A 16,466-nucleotide genomic window follows, 5' to 3' on the forward strand; every position below is an offset into this window, starting at 1 on the left:
CTTCTTCATACCTAAGTTGAATAGCATTGATGTGACAGAGCTGTGGTTTCAACAACATGCCGCATGGTGGGTGCCACAATTATCTATTGCGGGAAATTTAAATTTGTAAACCTTTAAAAAACACCTTTATTTATACAACATTACTTGCAAACTGCTGGAATAAAAACTCATCAAAATTGTTAGTGAATTCGTATAAATTGAACAAACCATTTTTTAACGACCGTTACAGGAGTTATTGGAAGTCCTTCCTTAAATTTGAAAACGAACTGCAAATGACCAAAGTCAATTCGTTGTCCTAATCTTTAATATATAGAGGTTACAAATACAAAAAAAAATTGCCATATTTTTTTATTACAATTTAAAATAATAAATTTCATTCATTGATTCTGCAGTCACTTTGTGGTAAAATCTATCCATTAGCTAGCCAGTATTTTCAAACAGAAATATCATTAAATATATTCACTTAACCCTCTGTATTTTAAATGGTTTGAATATTTATACTACTGTTTTATAAATTAGGTAATAAGGGGGGTTGAAGATGTGGTATTATATTATAACGAGGTCGTCATTTGCGAGATTAGTAAATAAATATTGTAGCATTAATGTAAAGGAACATGTTCATATAAATGAAGTTACATTAGCGTTACATACGCTTGTAATGGAGATAGTACGTACTTCCATTAAATTTAAGTGTACCTTGACATGCTTAGATGTTCCGAAACATTATTATGTTTGATAGCGGTGAATAATTTTACTGCATAAAAAATATTTACCCAAAAATACAATTTCGTAATGACATACGTATGTTTTAATCATTTTTATGTTATTTTTCACAAAAGAATCAATTAAGTCGAATGAAAAAACAAGTAAATGTAACTGACCAGATTCATTTATATAAACAAAAAATAACTATGATTTTATGTTTTCGAAAGAGCTATAGGAAATGTGACAACATTAAGGGGATATTCGCAAGCGCAGAATTCATTCCACCGGAGACCACCACAGACCACCTAGAATTTCATATGTCTGTTCACGCCCGATTTTTGTTTAGAATGTATATTGTATATTTTATATATTTTTATAAACTCCTTACCTTTCAATAACTCTTTTTTTCTAAACCATACCATTATTTCTAAAAAAAAAAACATGAATTACGTAAAGTGTAAAAACATGGCACGATCAGGTATGCCAAATACTTGAAAGTGGTCAGGTTAGGAGTCGTAACAATCGGCGGGTATGTATGAGGAGATGCATGAACGTGGAAGAGGCGAAGAATGTTTGCAAAGACAGATTGGTGTGGCGTTCTATTCTCTCTGCCTATGATGGTTAGTAAGCTAGTTATATAGAGAAAATTAAGTAGCGACTTGACGAATACAGGGCCTCAAGGAAAGTAACTACGTGGATGTATACATCAGAAGTATATAAATTACCTGCGCTTGTACAGGTATGCAATTTTAGGTACATACCCTAGATTTTACTGCTTTTATTCTTTGTCTGCCTTGTAAAAGTCTTTCTCCGTAATCTTTCTCATATAACAGTAATATCATTCACCTAATATATTCATCTCCTATATCCAAAAATTTGGAGCCCAGGGTTGACCCCATACTTTTATATGATTAATGATAGATTTCAATGATTTATTAGAATCAACACCTCTAGAGTCCGGTGCAAAGGCTTATTCACCTTCTGGGGTTAAAAAGGGAGTATTGAAAGCGATATGCTTTGATCATGTATTGAAAAAAGTCTATTGTTTAAATTAACTTTATGACATGTAAAGTTTTAGGTATAAAAAATATATATAAGCTAACTCCATATTTTGAACTTACGCTTCAAATGTACAATAATTGTTTATATTTTATTACAAACGTGTTAAGTTTTCATGCATATATTATATTTTACGTAATGTCAGTTCTCAGCGAAGCCTCCGAACACTGGAGTTAATTAATATTTATCTAGTATTTTGTGGATAACGTTATATTAGGTATTAACAAAATTTTTAATACCTAATATTACGTTATATGATATAATATAAAGTGTAAAATAATTTTCTGAAATCCACGATGCTAAATGTGTATTTCTGTCACGTATGTTAGCGGTAAACTGTGTTCCCGCATACAATGCACTTTATTACTAGCGAAATCAGTGCAATATGCTGCAGATACAGAATCTACTGCTAGTTTGTATAAAGGCCACTAAATTTAATCCAGAAACTATATTAAATACACCATAAAATGATTACAAAAGTAAGTTAATTCAATTGAAATTATGATACTTTGTATTTTGATTCTACAATGACCCACGAGTTTTCAATATACAAAGATGCGCTATGTTTATATAATACGTTTTAAGTTAATTTTATTTTACATATTTCTAAATTATTATCTGTATCCTATTTTTATCCAATGATCAGTAAGGCATTTTATTATAGCGATGTTTCCTTGGTCGTAAATTCTAGAATAGAAAGGTGATTCATAGATTTAAAATAATAATTTATTACATTTTTTTGACATCTCAATATTAATGATGAAGAATATAGAAGTTTGGGTATTTAAAGGGTTAATGACCTATCATATGATAACTCATAAGCCCTATAAATACCCAGACTTCCATATTCTTCATCATCTATGTTGAGATGTCAGAAAATGTAAAATTCTTTGAGTTAAAAATTTAAATACTTAAATTATATCGTTGAAAAATAATTTTCAGCTTGCGAACATTCTTCTTAAATGATATTATTATATTTCAAAATCTTGCAAAGACGTGTGACAAAAAAAAGCTTTCTTAAGTAGCGCTTAAGAAAGCTATCGATCATTCTCGTTTTAAAGGGCTAAAGGCTTTCACTTTTGAAAGCATTTCCCATATAAACAACTGTCGATGGCTCTATTTACCCTTTAGCTCGTAGAGTGCGCAAATCACCCACTTATATCGACGGATAAACTTTCTTTTCTTACCTTACTCCGCTCACTTTTCTTTCTACGCGAGTAGTCCCTTTGTGAATACATAATCATGTAAAAATACAAGTGCCTCGATACCCAAGGGGTTAACTGAAAAACATAAAAAAATACTGCCCCATTTGGTAAATTGGTAATCGATTCGTGAGCACGGCCGCAGGTGTTTAAAGAATTCTCCGGCTCTACACGGTGGAACAAAATACGAAGGAACTTTTTTCTTCCAAATTGAGATATATGCTTATAAGTTTTCGGATCATACCAGAGTACCAAATAAAATATTAAACTAAAGCTTAAAAGCAAAGTATTTTTTGCTAACCAAATTAAATATGGAAAAGATGTAAATTAAATAATGATAATAGAAATATATTTTTTTAATGTTTATCAAGTTAGTTTTTCATTTCTTGTTTAGTTGTATTTCAATAAGGATGTTTTACAACATATTTATTAAATAAAATGCGTTGAAGATAACTAGAAATGAATTATGCGGTATGTTTGAAATTCATTAAGTACATTTTCATTTTTTGCAGTTATTATTGCATATCTATTTTTAATAATCGCCTGTAGTATTCTGTACCAAGCAGATTTATAATAAACGTAAATACTTTTTAAATCCTTTTTTTGTATCCTGCATGAAGTCATTTAAAATGGTGTTCCTAAGAAGAAGAAAAAATAACTAATAGTTTTTTTACCACCGCAAAAACATTTGATAAAAAATACTTCGGTTATCAAATTCACAACCTTATAATAGGAGTAAAGCTGTGGTCGTTGTTTGTTTCTTAGTTGTATTTCATAATATATTTTACCTTCGTATTTTTTATTTAGCATACAAACATAATGAAAAATACCAAGCACTATATTTACTGTCAAATTTTCCTTCTTATATTTGCTCAATTTAGTAATTGTGCTAATCTCTCCCATTAGATTTTGGAGTCCTAGAGTTACGAGACACTTGATATTCTTGAATGGTATTCTATGAATAAGATAATTTTGTAGATAATTCTGCACGCAGCAATGAGTTTCTTATCCTGGATCCGCAAAATTTGCATTATGAGTTAAGAGAAATTAATAAATACTATTGCTCCTTTGATATAAGCCTGAAGACGATTTTTCTCTTTGCTCGTCAAAGATGAAAGGATACTTAATTTACCTTAATTGAAGTATATATTTTTTGACAATACACCATTCCACACTTTTCGTTATGATAAACTAAATTCAATTTTAAGTTAATAATAAATAGTGTGTCCAAATACTTATAGATTATCTGCAATTATAGAAGTTATGTAACAACTATATCAAATATAACATCTCAACATATATGTATAAAGTGATCAATTTAACCAGCCTATGACGGTCGTAAGCCTTGTAAAGGCCCAGATTTCCCAATTCTTCCTTATTTTAGTTGAGATGTAAAAAAATTATAAAATAAATATTTGATTTTATTGATTAATTCGGTAGTCATTTTGTAGTAATATCTATCCATTTTTGTTTTACAAAGTAAAACATAAATATAAAAAAACTCAATATATTTTTCAACGTCAGGTATATGTGAAGGTAAAGTATTACGAATGAAGTATTTAAAAAATATAAATCATGCGATTTGTCGGGATTTAAATGTGAAACTTTTATTGTTTAATTTATAATAATAATTTTAATCATATTTACTATTTAGTTCAATTTCCAAGAGAAAATGATGAAACAGTTTTGACAAAACAAAGATACGAGTAAAGAAAAAGATGAACGTAATTGGAGGAACAATATTTAAAAATTAACGGAAAACATTTGCAGGCTGTTTCTTGAATTATTTCATAGTCGTACTTGGGTTTTATCAATCAAGTACCAATGCAGGACCTTTAAATTGATTGAACGATATTTAAAAAATATGCTCACATTAAACAAAATATGAATCCCATCCTGGAAAATTTAAAGAGGAAATGTATTTATTTGTACTATTGACCTTATAACAAATCGTATTAAGACACAATTTATTAGTTATTCTAGAAAATAAAATGGATTTTTTTTTCAAGAAAACAATTTTAATCAAGTCAACTAACTAACCACTACTCTTAATTACTTCCGTGGCTAGATCTAAAAAAAATAAATGCAGAATATGATGGTATGTGTAACAGTTATGAATAAATACTCATTTTCTGACGAATATCTCATTATAACAAATTTCCTATTATGCTAATGTGTAAAGGCAACTAGCCGTAACTCAAGTTGCGGCTGTTTGGCGTTACATGGCTCAAAGTATTAAAGTAACTAGCTTCTATCATATACAATCACAGATTTTGCTCTATTTATTTCCTTTACCGAGATATTCATTATTCAAATAGCCGCAAAATTGTATTAATTTGATACATGTTTTGGCAAAAAGCTTTATTTTCAGTTAACTATAAAGTCGTTTATCTCAAAAGTACTGTTTTTAACTTGCGGCTATTTGCCTTTGCACATTAGTATACGAGAATGAAACTTAGGTTCTTGGGAACCGCATCACATAAAATGTATATTATTCAATAATGTTGTAATTGTTTTGAAATCCGTGCTTTAAACGGACGGCGTATAATAATTTCCAAGAATTTGATTCAACATTATTTACACTCACGCTTTTCATTCGAGCTTGAAAATTCCAAATTTTCATCCCAGTCTGAAAATCACACATTTAAGCCGTACCGAGACTCGCTCAATGTGAAAGGTTTCATCAATACTGGCGCCTTCACTTTGTCAATATTTCCGCTAAGTGAAGTGGGCGTCCCGAGCCGAGGTGTAAAGTATTGCCGACATATATCACGGGCCGTGTCGATGTCCCATAATGCGCCGTATCGCGGCTGCGATACGCGCCTGACTGACGAAACCTCCTACTCTTCTAGTCTACTGCTGTGACGGTTATGCGGTACTCGATACTAATCGAAGCGCACTTTTCCATGAAATTTTATCACTTTTAGCAATATGTTATTATTCTCTTAAATTAAACGCATTTGTCATTTTGACGACCAAATTTTAGTGGTTCATTCATTTAGAATGTAGTGATGAAATTATTTCAAACTTATTAATTCATAGTAATTTAAGTAATATAAGTGCTTATAAACCTATTGTAAAATAAGTATTGATCAATCATAAAAATTATATGTATAAATGTATTTATATATATATATATATATATATATATATATATATATATATATATATATATATATATATATATATATATATATATATATATATATATATATATATATAAATATATATATATATATATATAAATTTATATATATATATATATATATATATATATATATATATATATATATATATATATATATATATATATATATATATATATATATATATATATATATATATATATATATATATATATATATATATATATATATATATATATATATATATATATATATATATATATATATGTATATATATTTATCATTTAACAAAAAACACTATTGATATTCAGAAACCTGTATTATTTTCATATTCAAAGAAATATATATTAATTTATTTATATTTTTCATTTTGTTTATATTTTTCTTTTACCTCATTTTAAAATTGTTTTATATAATTAAAAAATAATAATAACAACACAGACAAAATTAATAAACTTCATGTTCAAAAATTCATAATATTTAAAGAATTTACTTTTACATATTTCTTCAAAGTCTTATACACCTTGATTCGGAATTTATTATAAGCTGTGAATGAAATAGCAAAAATTGGTTCTTTTACAAATATTTCTCGTTAATTAATTCTGTTTATTTAAGGGTTTATCGTAATTCTACTTGGAAACGCAAAAAAGCTTTATCGCTTTTCAACGTTCAGTAGCGCAATTTATTCTTCCTTGGAACAGGGCGGCTAGGAAGTAAGTAGCCGCTAAATGGCTCGGGTCAGTGCGTCAACGGTTTTAATAATTCAACATTCAAAATGGCTAAGCTGGAGATTTGTGGCGGCTTAATGCCGGTCGACTTATAACGGCTGGTCCAGAAATAAGAACACCTCACTTATTTTGGATGTGTTTTATTTATAAGATCATGAAATATGAACTGTTAAAAAACAATATGCTAGATTAATAAATAAAGTATAATATTATAAATATCGTAATCAGAAATAAACTTAGACTAAATATCAAATTATGTTAGACTAAAGTATAGAAAACTGCCTTCTTTACCTAAAGTTTATTTATTTTTTGACATCTCAAAACAGTTGAATAAAATTTTGATATAAATAACTGCAACAAACCTAGAAATTATGGACAACGATTTAGATACACTCATTAAAACATTAAATTCATAAACGTAATATAATTTATATTTCAACCACTAACTAATTATTAGAAATTTTATAAACCTAAAAAGGTAATTCTATCCCCAGTCCTCTCCTTTTCTACTTTTCCTATCACTGTCATCTCTTTTCTCTTTATCCCATCCTTATCTCATATTTCTTCTTATATATAGACTTTTCCTATGCATAAATGTGAAAAACTGTAATTGGTATTCATGATTTTTTTCGTATTCTGATTTATTATATATTAAAACTGTTGTTTTTCCTTCTAATAAAATTAAAAAATTAAAAAAATAATAAAACATTGTGATTTTATTTATTATAATTAAAATATAACTTTATTTTAAAACCACTATAAATATTTTATTATAACTTAATTATAATGTGTACCTGTTTCGAAGCTAAACGCTTGTTTTATTGATGAAGAAAGTTACATTTTATTTGTACCACAAACACAACTCTCAATTTTTAATTAAAGGCATAAGTATATTAAAAGTGACTAAATAGTTTTTACGACACGCTTTACTTTCTTTTCTTAATAATGCAAATCGATCCATTTTTAAGTAAATGTTTTTACCATCGTATAGTGAGAGCTCCACCCCACCCAGTGTTACAGTGCGCCACTACGCTTTCATAGCGTGCCTCGCCGTAGTAAGTAAGCTTTACATATGAAGCAGAATTTTTTAATGACTTTCTCGTCCCAAGGACGACATCCCTTGTTTTCGTTGATGGAAATAAATTAACGCTTTCAAATCCTCATGACTCTATTCACTTTGAGACCTTTTTGTCGTCAGCCTAATATTACAGACATAATGTCCATTTGACAGTAAATCCTTATTTTAATCCAACGTTCATTATGTGTAATTTGTATCCATTATATTATCAAAGTTTTGCTACAGAAATTCGTAATAAATTAATATTTCCGGACAAAATTTGACCGGACTCGAATAATTTGGTTGTGTATCTGTAGGGAAATAATGCATCCTGTGCTAATTTTACGGTTTAATATTTAACCACAATTTCCATAATGAAATCTATTTTGGAGGTTATTATACCATGTGTCCTTTGCACTTAATTTCGACGTTTAGGTTGCATTAATATGCTTGTTATATATGCCAGAAGATTCTTTTTTTTTAATGTACTTTATTTCTGATCAAGATGATTTAAAAATCATGAAGAAGCACAAGTTTATAGTAATAAATTGATATTTATGAGAATATCAGAACTTAAAATATGAACATCTTATGATGATCCATGGGTTTTTTTTTAATTACCTAACGTCCAAGTGACTCTGAAATCTAGCTACGGCTTATGCAACACCCTACTCAGGCTTCAATTTTTTAAGTTTCATAGCCTATGTCTATTCATGAGTAGATTTACTCTTTATGTTTAAAGTTACTTTAATTTCATGTCATTCATGAGTGGCAAAATTCTTGGCAAAAATACTCGCTTCCACGGGTTATGACAATTTTTTGTTGTTGCTGTGTATTTCATATATGTTGATATTTTATATCAGTCTTCATATTTTGTTGCAGAATATCCGACAACTCGACAAATGTCGGACGATCCTGAATTCGAAGCACCTATTGGGAATCTTACATATCCGGTTGGGAGAGAGGCCATTTTATCCTGTACCGTCAATAATCTAGGGAAATATAGGGTAAGTTTTCATTTTTTTACTTTTAAATAAATATAGCGCGAATAACAAAAAAAACTTATTAAACAAATTTCAAATAATAATCTTACATCTATAGGATTCTAGTTTAAAAGTACAAATATATTTTACGACGTGGTATTGCTCAATTTTATTTACTCTCAGCTCATGACAAACATACTAATGAACAAACTATGCTCCATATAATAACCTAAATATACCTTTATCGTCAAACTTACGTGTTAAATGAAATACGATATGCCAAATGGCAGATATTTGTAGATGAATTAATTAGGCACACATTCTCCGGTTAAAGGGTTAAATTACTACTGGTGAAAAAGAAAAAAACGGTTTCAATTATACATTGGCATTTTTATTTCATATAATTCGCTCTAATATTTCGTCTGGATCTGAACAATTGACTGGATTTGATATTGAAATGAAGTCAGTTAGCGCACCTCCATTTTCATGTTTTAGTTTCCCCTACATTCCTGGCCTCAGTTAGTTCCATAGTTCTCGCCCTTGTGGTATTCATCTCAGCACAGCGCCACCGTAATACCAACTTAACAATCTGCAATAAATATAACTGGGATCTTTGGTTACGCTGAAACGTGCTACGAAATGCTACGAACCAGCTACGATCTTTGCAGCAAGCTGACAGCCGAGTGATACAAGAATAATTGAATTTAGCATTTAGCGTAGAATTCGGTTTAATCAAAATTACAGTTTAAGTTATTTACGCGCTCCGCAGGGCGGGAAGATTTATGGCTACAATATGCAATTTAATGCAATATTGTTAATTGAGTATGTTTTCCAAGTTTTCTCCGAAATACTCTGAAGACGGAAATGTAGAAATGGGGTATTTAAGAGCCAATTTGTTTAAAATAAAGAAAAATATCAACTAACATTGAGTAAATATATTTTGTAATATATGCCCTATTTACCAGTAATCAAGATAAAGCACAATTATTGCTGCTTCTTTTTACCTTTATTTGTATTAAATTAGTTTTTTGGATCAATCTTTAATACAAGCTAAATTTGGACAAAACTCACGCATATTGCAACGGGAAAATTATATATTTTTGGCATTTACTTTGTGGAATGACATGTTGATTATTTAAAAATCACGACTAGTTTCGAAAACTACAGTTGTTTTCATCGACAGGTAATTAGTTAAACAAGTTTTAATAATGACCTGTCCATGAAAACAACAAAAGTTTTCGAAACTAGTCATGTTTAATAAAATAATACTCTATAAGTGGTATTTAACAAGTCTGTATTTTTTTTTAATGAGAAAATTGACAAAATTAAGTACTATTCACTGCATGAGATTTCTTAGAAGAGAAATGTTGAACAATCGACAAATTATTTCAAAGATACACAATAAACAATAAAATCATAACCTGTTATCGAAACTTCCGCAATAAAAATATATCGACCTTCACCAAATAGTAAGAGTTTTCAACAAAACTAAATTGAGAGTAAAACAAGCAATAACAATACTTAGATTACGTTTTGAGTAGATGTATAATGATTATTGGGTTTACAGTTCTATGGTTGAAAATGTCAGCTCAATAGCTTTTACCCAATTGGAGATGTGACATATATCGATTAAAGAAGTTATCAAAACATTCAATTGCTTCATTCATTCCTAAGATCATACAATCGCTAATATTGTAAAGGAAACTCAAGTTATCATTTTACAGCATTGAATTTAAAACTGTTTAAACTATTTTTTGTTTCTTGTTGTGGATATTTCGTCGTAAAATGACATCGATACGCTAAAACTATTTTGAACGCCATTCGTACCATAAAAATACTCATTCGTATGCAATAAAGTTGATTTTATGTTTATTAAGTTTTATGGCACTCACTCAGATATGAAAAAAAGAGAGAAACGTATGTATTTATAATTTGTTATAAAAAATATTTTCTAACTGCCAACGCATTTATTTTCTGTAATATACGTTTTCACAAAAATACACAATTGTCGCTAAATAAATATGTGTATGTGCCCAAGTGTATAAAAATAAAGGCGAGGAAATTCCGCCGTATTATTTGCATTTTTTCCGGACACCCAGTATCACAACTAATTAAAAACACTGGGAAAACGTGGAAACGGACTTGCAATGTTTTTTTGGAGTTCTTTTGACTCCAATTACGTTTTTTATCCGAGATACGGGAATTTCTCGTGCGTATTTCAAGCTAGGACAAATCGCATTTCGAGGAAAAGTGTATAATGTAGAAGATTGTGTTACTCTTTTATGAAAAGGTGAAATTATACCTTATTTGTATATTTTATGTTCAAATAAAATATATTTATACTTTCAAGGTGACGGTTATGCATTGAGGGTGAAAAATAATCCTCATAGTATAAAAAAGCTGATTTATTTAGATTAAATACGAATTAAAATACTACAATAAAGTGTTGGAAAATAAAAGCTTTCAAAACCAATGTTTTTTGTAGCATTTTGTACGTAACATAAATAAAATTGATCCAATTACTCGATAAGAAAGTTTCACAAAAGTCATCTCAGTATAAAACATTATTAGAAAGTAACAAATCGCTTTTTAAACACTGTTTCATTCCTATTGCGTGACATTCTTAATTGAAAATAAATTCCATTCACTGATTTCAAAATTATTATGTGTCCCTTTTCTTTCTTTTGAAGTTTATTTGTTGGCTCCATTTTAACGTCAATGCCATAAAACCGTGGATAAAAAATTATACAATTTCTGTTTTTCTTTGTATTACACCTTAAGTATCCTAATATTTATTTCAGTAATTTAAATTCATAAATGTATTTGTTAGTATTTGTTACTGACAAAATGTGAAACATTTATTTTCATAAAGTTAATTTTAGTACTTATGTAATTTATTTTATAAGTACTAAATTTATATGTTTAAAAAATACACCTGGTATTGCAAGTAAAAAAGATGAAAATAATATTTTATTTCCCTTGGGAAAAGGATTATAGAAATAAGAAGGCAATAACAAAGTTTTATGCTTCTAAGTTGAGTAATAAATTAACCACTTATATCACCTTTGTTTCAGTTTTGTATCGAAAGCAATCGATTATGTTTATAAATATACCCTGATATATTTTTATATTTTATTTTATTTCAATTTATTGATTTGTTTTGTAATTGAGTAAACTTTATATACATGTTTCAGAAAATTTCTAAATGTTTCAATAAAAAAAATGCATGTAATAACTCTTCATAGTTCATTATCATTTCACCGAAACATCTATACATATCCAAATCAACTTTATAGTATTTAATTTCTGAGTCTTTAAGTGTATTCTTTTTTTAATATCAAACTCACTTTTCAAATAAAATTTGCTAACATTATTAAATTCATTAAAAACCAAAAATTATATTATTATGATTATATTAAATATAAAATAAGCAATAATATTTCTTTTCTTTTATAAAAAAATTATAACAATTCATAACACACAACTACAAAATATTATTAATAGCAAAGTACTCTTATGTTATTCAATCGAATGATTAAAAACATAATTCACTTAACGGCTTCATATTTTACATATAATCGATGGGTGAAATTCACAAAGTTTTAAGTGTGTCCAAATACCTGTTCACAAGTCTGCGTTTTCTCCAATTAGTAGTTTTTTAAAGGTATATTTAAAAGGGTTCCTCCTAAAAAAAAACTTTTTCAATCCAACATAGATGGCTGTTGTGAACTTATATGTATTGTGTAATGAGATTGATCATACATTTATCTAGGAGTTTCGAAAATTTGTGTCGTGTGGTTGTCAATCATGTGTAGAATGGTGAATGTTGCACGTGTGTAAAATAATCATTTAACCAGCCTATGACAGTTCATAAATCCTGGAAATTCTCACACCATATTCTTCTCCATCTTTATTGAGATGTCCTGAAATGTACATTTGTAAAAATTTAAAACTCAAGTGTCCTTCACAACGTACATATGTTTTATATACGTGAAAATTATTTTTGATAATAAAACGTAGTCAGTTACAAGGTAAAAGGCTCAGATTCACCGGTACACTACTTTATTACATGTGCGTGATCTCTCGCTATTTGAAATATTATATTTGTATTCAACTACGAGGCAATATTATGATGTCTTCTGAAAATAAAACTTTATCTTTCCCTGCTCATTTCGTTTCGTGGTTTTATTACGACATTTATTACGTTCTCTTTTGAAAGTGAAGATGTTATAAAAGAAGGATTTGATTTATTTTAATTTTATAAGGAAAAAAACTTTTTTAAATAGTTAAGTTTAGTTCTGGCATTTAAATTGCGAAAAACTTCTAGTTTTTGTGTCATCGAAATTTCAAAGTATTTTTTTTTATTCAGTTACATATTCAATTTCAAAACATTTATTTCGTCACGTTTTGAAAGATTTATCCAAACGAAACATGTTTTTATGAGGGAGAAATTGTTTTTAACTTCTTATTTTATTCGCCAATGACTTGAGAGGTACTTTTATATTGATTTTAGCGACACTTCCATCACGCCGTTTCTCCGCAAGGATAGGCAAAAATAATAGAACCCCACACCAATTTGTCATTGCAATCTTTGCCTCTTCCACATTCATGTATCTTCTCATAAATACCTAATAGAAAAAAATATTTATTTTTAAAATAAAATTTAATGTTCAAAATATATACGCTGAAATCTCCTAAGCATCTTAATAAATAAATATTATTCTCCAATCATACACACTCATAAGATCAGGAGTTAAATTTAATTAAAACGTATGTTTTTAAATATCACAGTGGTATTTCTCCTTAACTTTTACAGTATTTATTGTTTTTATTTTCGCTCTTACCCTAACCCAATCATGCATAAGTCATCCTATCTTATCAACATATTTCTTATTTGAATAAATGTAAGCTTCAAAAATATACTTTGTATTACTTTTTTCCCTATTAACCATTAAACAGAAAAAATACCCTTCTTATACAGTAGCTAAACACACGAACTGATACACTACTGGAAAGATATCAACCATGCCTTTTCAATAATACTGTGATAATATAATTTATTGCTTTGTAAAAAAAGTACAAAGGTCCTTTTTGGATGTCTGAGTGGTGTTTCCCCTTTAGTATTACAGGAGAAGGTAACTAAGCCCTCCGATAGATGAAAGCGATATGGAACGTGACGTTTCCAATTCCAGCCCATTGTTGGTGAAACCTTGTTATCAAAACTCAAAACCCATTCAAGTTTGTCGCCATTCGATTCAATACTTCCCTTAAGTACTTAACTGAGTTTTTCACATTAAAGTCTTATGCGATAACCGAGTACGCATTGAACGTGTTATATTTGAAAAAAAATAGTATGGTCGCATGCGGCCTCAAGGAGCCCGGAGAAAACCCTTTAAATAATTTTTAATTATAGACTTGTAATAAAAACATGCCAAATCATAAAAAAATATATATTAAAAACAAATATGAATATGATTTTTGTTAAATATATCAAACTCATTTAAAAAAAAAAAAATTCACGATTTATGTACTATATGAGCAATTTGTATTACTTTATACTTTTTTATTTTTACATGCGTTCAATTTAATTTGTTCTTTTTATATTTTTTCATTCATAAACACAGTATGTATCATGTTACATTTATTAATAAGTTTTAAAGTAGGTGAATAAAAAAATAACAATACAATGCAGCTAATTCGTACTCGACCACAAAAAAAGAAGAATTTTGCATAATATTTGTCACGATTATGATATTTGTAAAACCATTGTTTGAAAAATGATTGTCATATAATTTGTTAAGTCTCTTCGACGGGTAAAAAACAAAGAATGGGAAAAGAAGATATAATACGAGTACATACGTATAAGCATAAAACGCCCTATTTAAAAATATGGTAATTGAAAATCAAGCTCACAAGTATTTATAGATATGGTATGTGTTTGGCATTATAAATTATGAATGTCCAAGAAAATATATACAATCATGGGTCATACTATCTAAATTAATGGGAAAAATCAGACTGCCGAACGTGGAAGAAGGGTTGGTTGGACTAAGCTGTTCTGCATTCGGGAAATGGGTGTATTGTAAAAAACCGGAAAACAACCATAAACCTGAAAAGGAAAGTATATGAACTATGTGTGTTGCCAGTAACTAAATATGGCCTACAAACAATAACTCTCACAAAACAAAGTACCGAGAAGTTAAGAGCGACCCAGAGAGCCATGGAAAGTGCCATATTAGAACTCTAGCTTAGAAATAAAGTCAGAAATTGAACGGTGAAAGAAAAGAAAAGGTCACTAGCATTTTCCACCGTGGAATGACTCAAAAATAATTGTGGGTGGAACATCTAGTCAGAAGTCAGGAAGATAAACAGACAAAAATAATGGTAACACTCTCTTTATCATTCATTTCTATTACCACTGAACGATAAATGATAAGGAGAGTGTTATATTACCATCCCACAAAGTAACAATGCTTAAATGCTGACTTGGAGACCTCTTACGACGAGTGGAAGTGTAGGGCGACCACACTTGATGAGATGGAACGATGGCCTAGACCGGCATGCTGGGTCAACCTGGATGCAGACTGCACAGGACTGGTCGATGCAGAAACAAGATGTAGGAAACATTCGTCCAGGAGTAGACGGAAATATGTAGGCTGATGAAGAAGATATAATTTTTTTATTATTTATAACTTATTCCTTATTTTATTTTTATTATGTTGTATTTTAACGTTTTTTACAGACATTTCTCGGTAAAACAGCATTTTATATAATAAAATAATAACGAATAGTTTTTTGCACATAAATTTTATTTTATGTGTCTGAATGCATTAGTCTGATAATGTTAGTTACGACGAAACCCGTACACTGGTCGAATAAAATTTATGGGGATAACTTTAATATAAAGTATTTATTTTATTTTATAAATGTAATATTATTTTACTAAAATGTCTTCAAGTCAAATGAAAAAATCTATAGTTTGTTTGCAATTTACTTTTTTTTCAAAATCCTTTTTACTCTAATGGGTACATCGCTTAGTTTGTCCTGCAATTCGGGAGGATAATTTATTATTATAAGGGAACACCTATTAGTCCTTTCTATAAATATATTCAAACCAAAACGCTTTACAGGGGATTCAAGTTACGATTATGTGCTACAACGACCCTACCTTTTAGGTTGCGGGGCCGGAACTGGAAGCGCGCATTTACACTACAAACAGGATGTTTAATAAATATATATATATGTTTAAATGTATATAAATATATATATATATATATATATATATATATATATATATATATATATATATATATATATATATATATATATATTTATAAATATATATATATAAATATATATATATATATACATACATATATATATATATATATATATATATATATATATATATATATATATATATATATATATATATATATATATATATATATATATATATATATATATATATATATATATATATATATATATATATATATATATATATATATATATATAAATATATATATATATATATATATATATATGTATATATATATATATATATATATATATATATATATATA

At 28.3% G+C, this 16,466-nt stretch overlaps 1 protein-coding gene across 1 annotated transcript in view; it reads left to right on the plus strand.

Annotated features, from left to right (window-relative positions):
• The window catches only part of LOC148310100 (lachesin-like), a 212,055-nt gene that overhangs the window by 61,153 nt on the left and 134,436 nt on the right, over positions 1-16,466 (plus strand). Inside the window, exon 3 of the mRNA XM_088258947.1 lies at positions 8,780-8,904. Coding sequence (XP_088115073.1) covers positions 8,780-8,904 — 125 coding nt within the window. The remainder of the gene's footprint in view (positions 1-8,779; positions 8,905-16,466) is intronic.

The sequence above is a fragment of the Brachycentrus maculatus genome, unplaced genomic scaffold (genome assembly GCF_059751285.1).
Source record: "Brachycentrus maculatus isolate JH-2025_06_01 unplaced genomic scaffold, ASM5975128v1 h1tg000105l, whole genome shotgun sequence".
Lineage (NCBI taxonomy): Eukaryota > Metazoa > Arthropoda > Insecta > Trichoptera > Brachycentridae > Brachycentrus > Brachycentrus maculatus.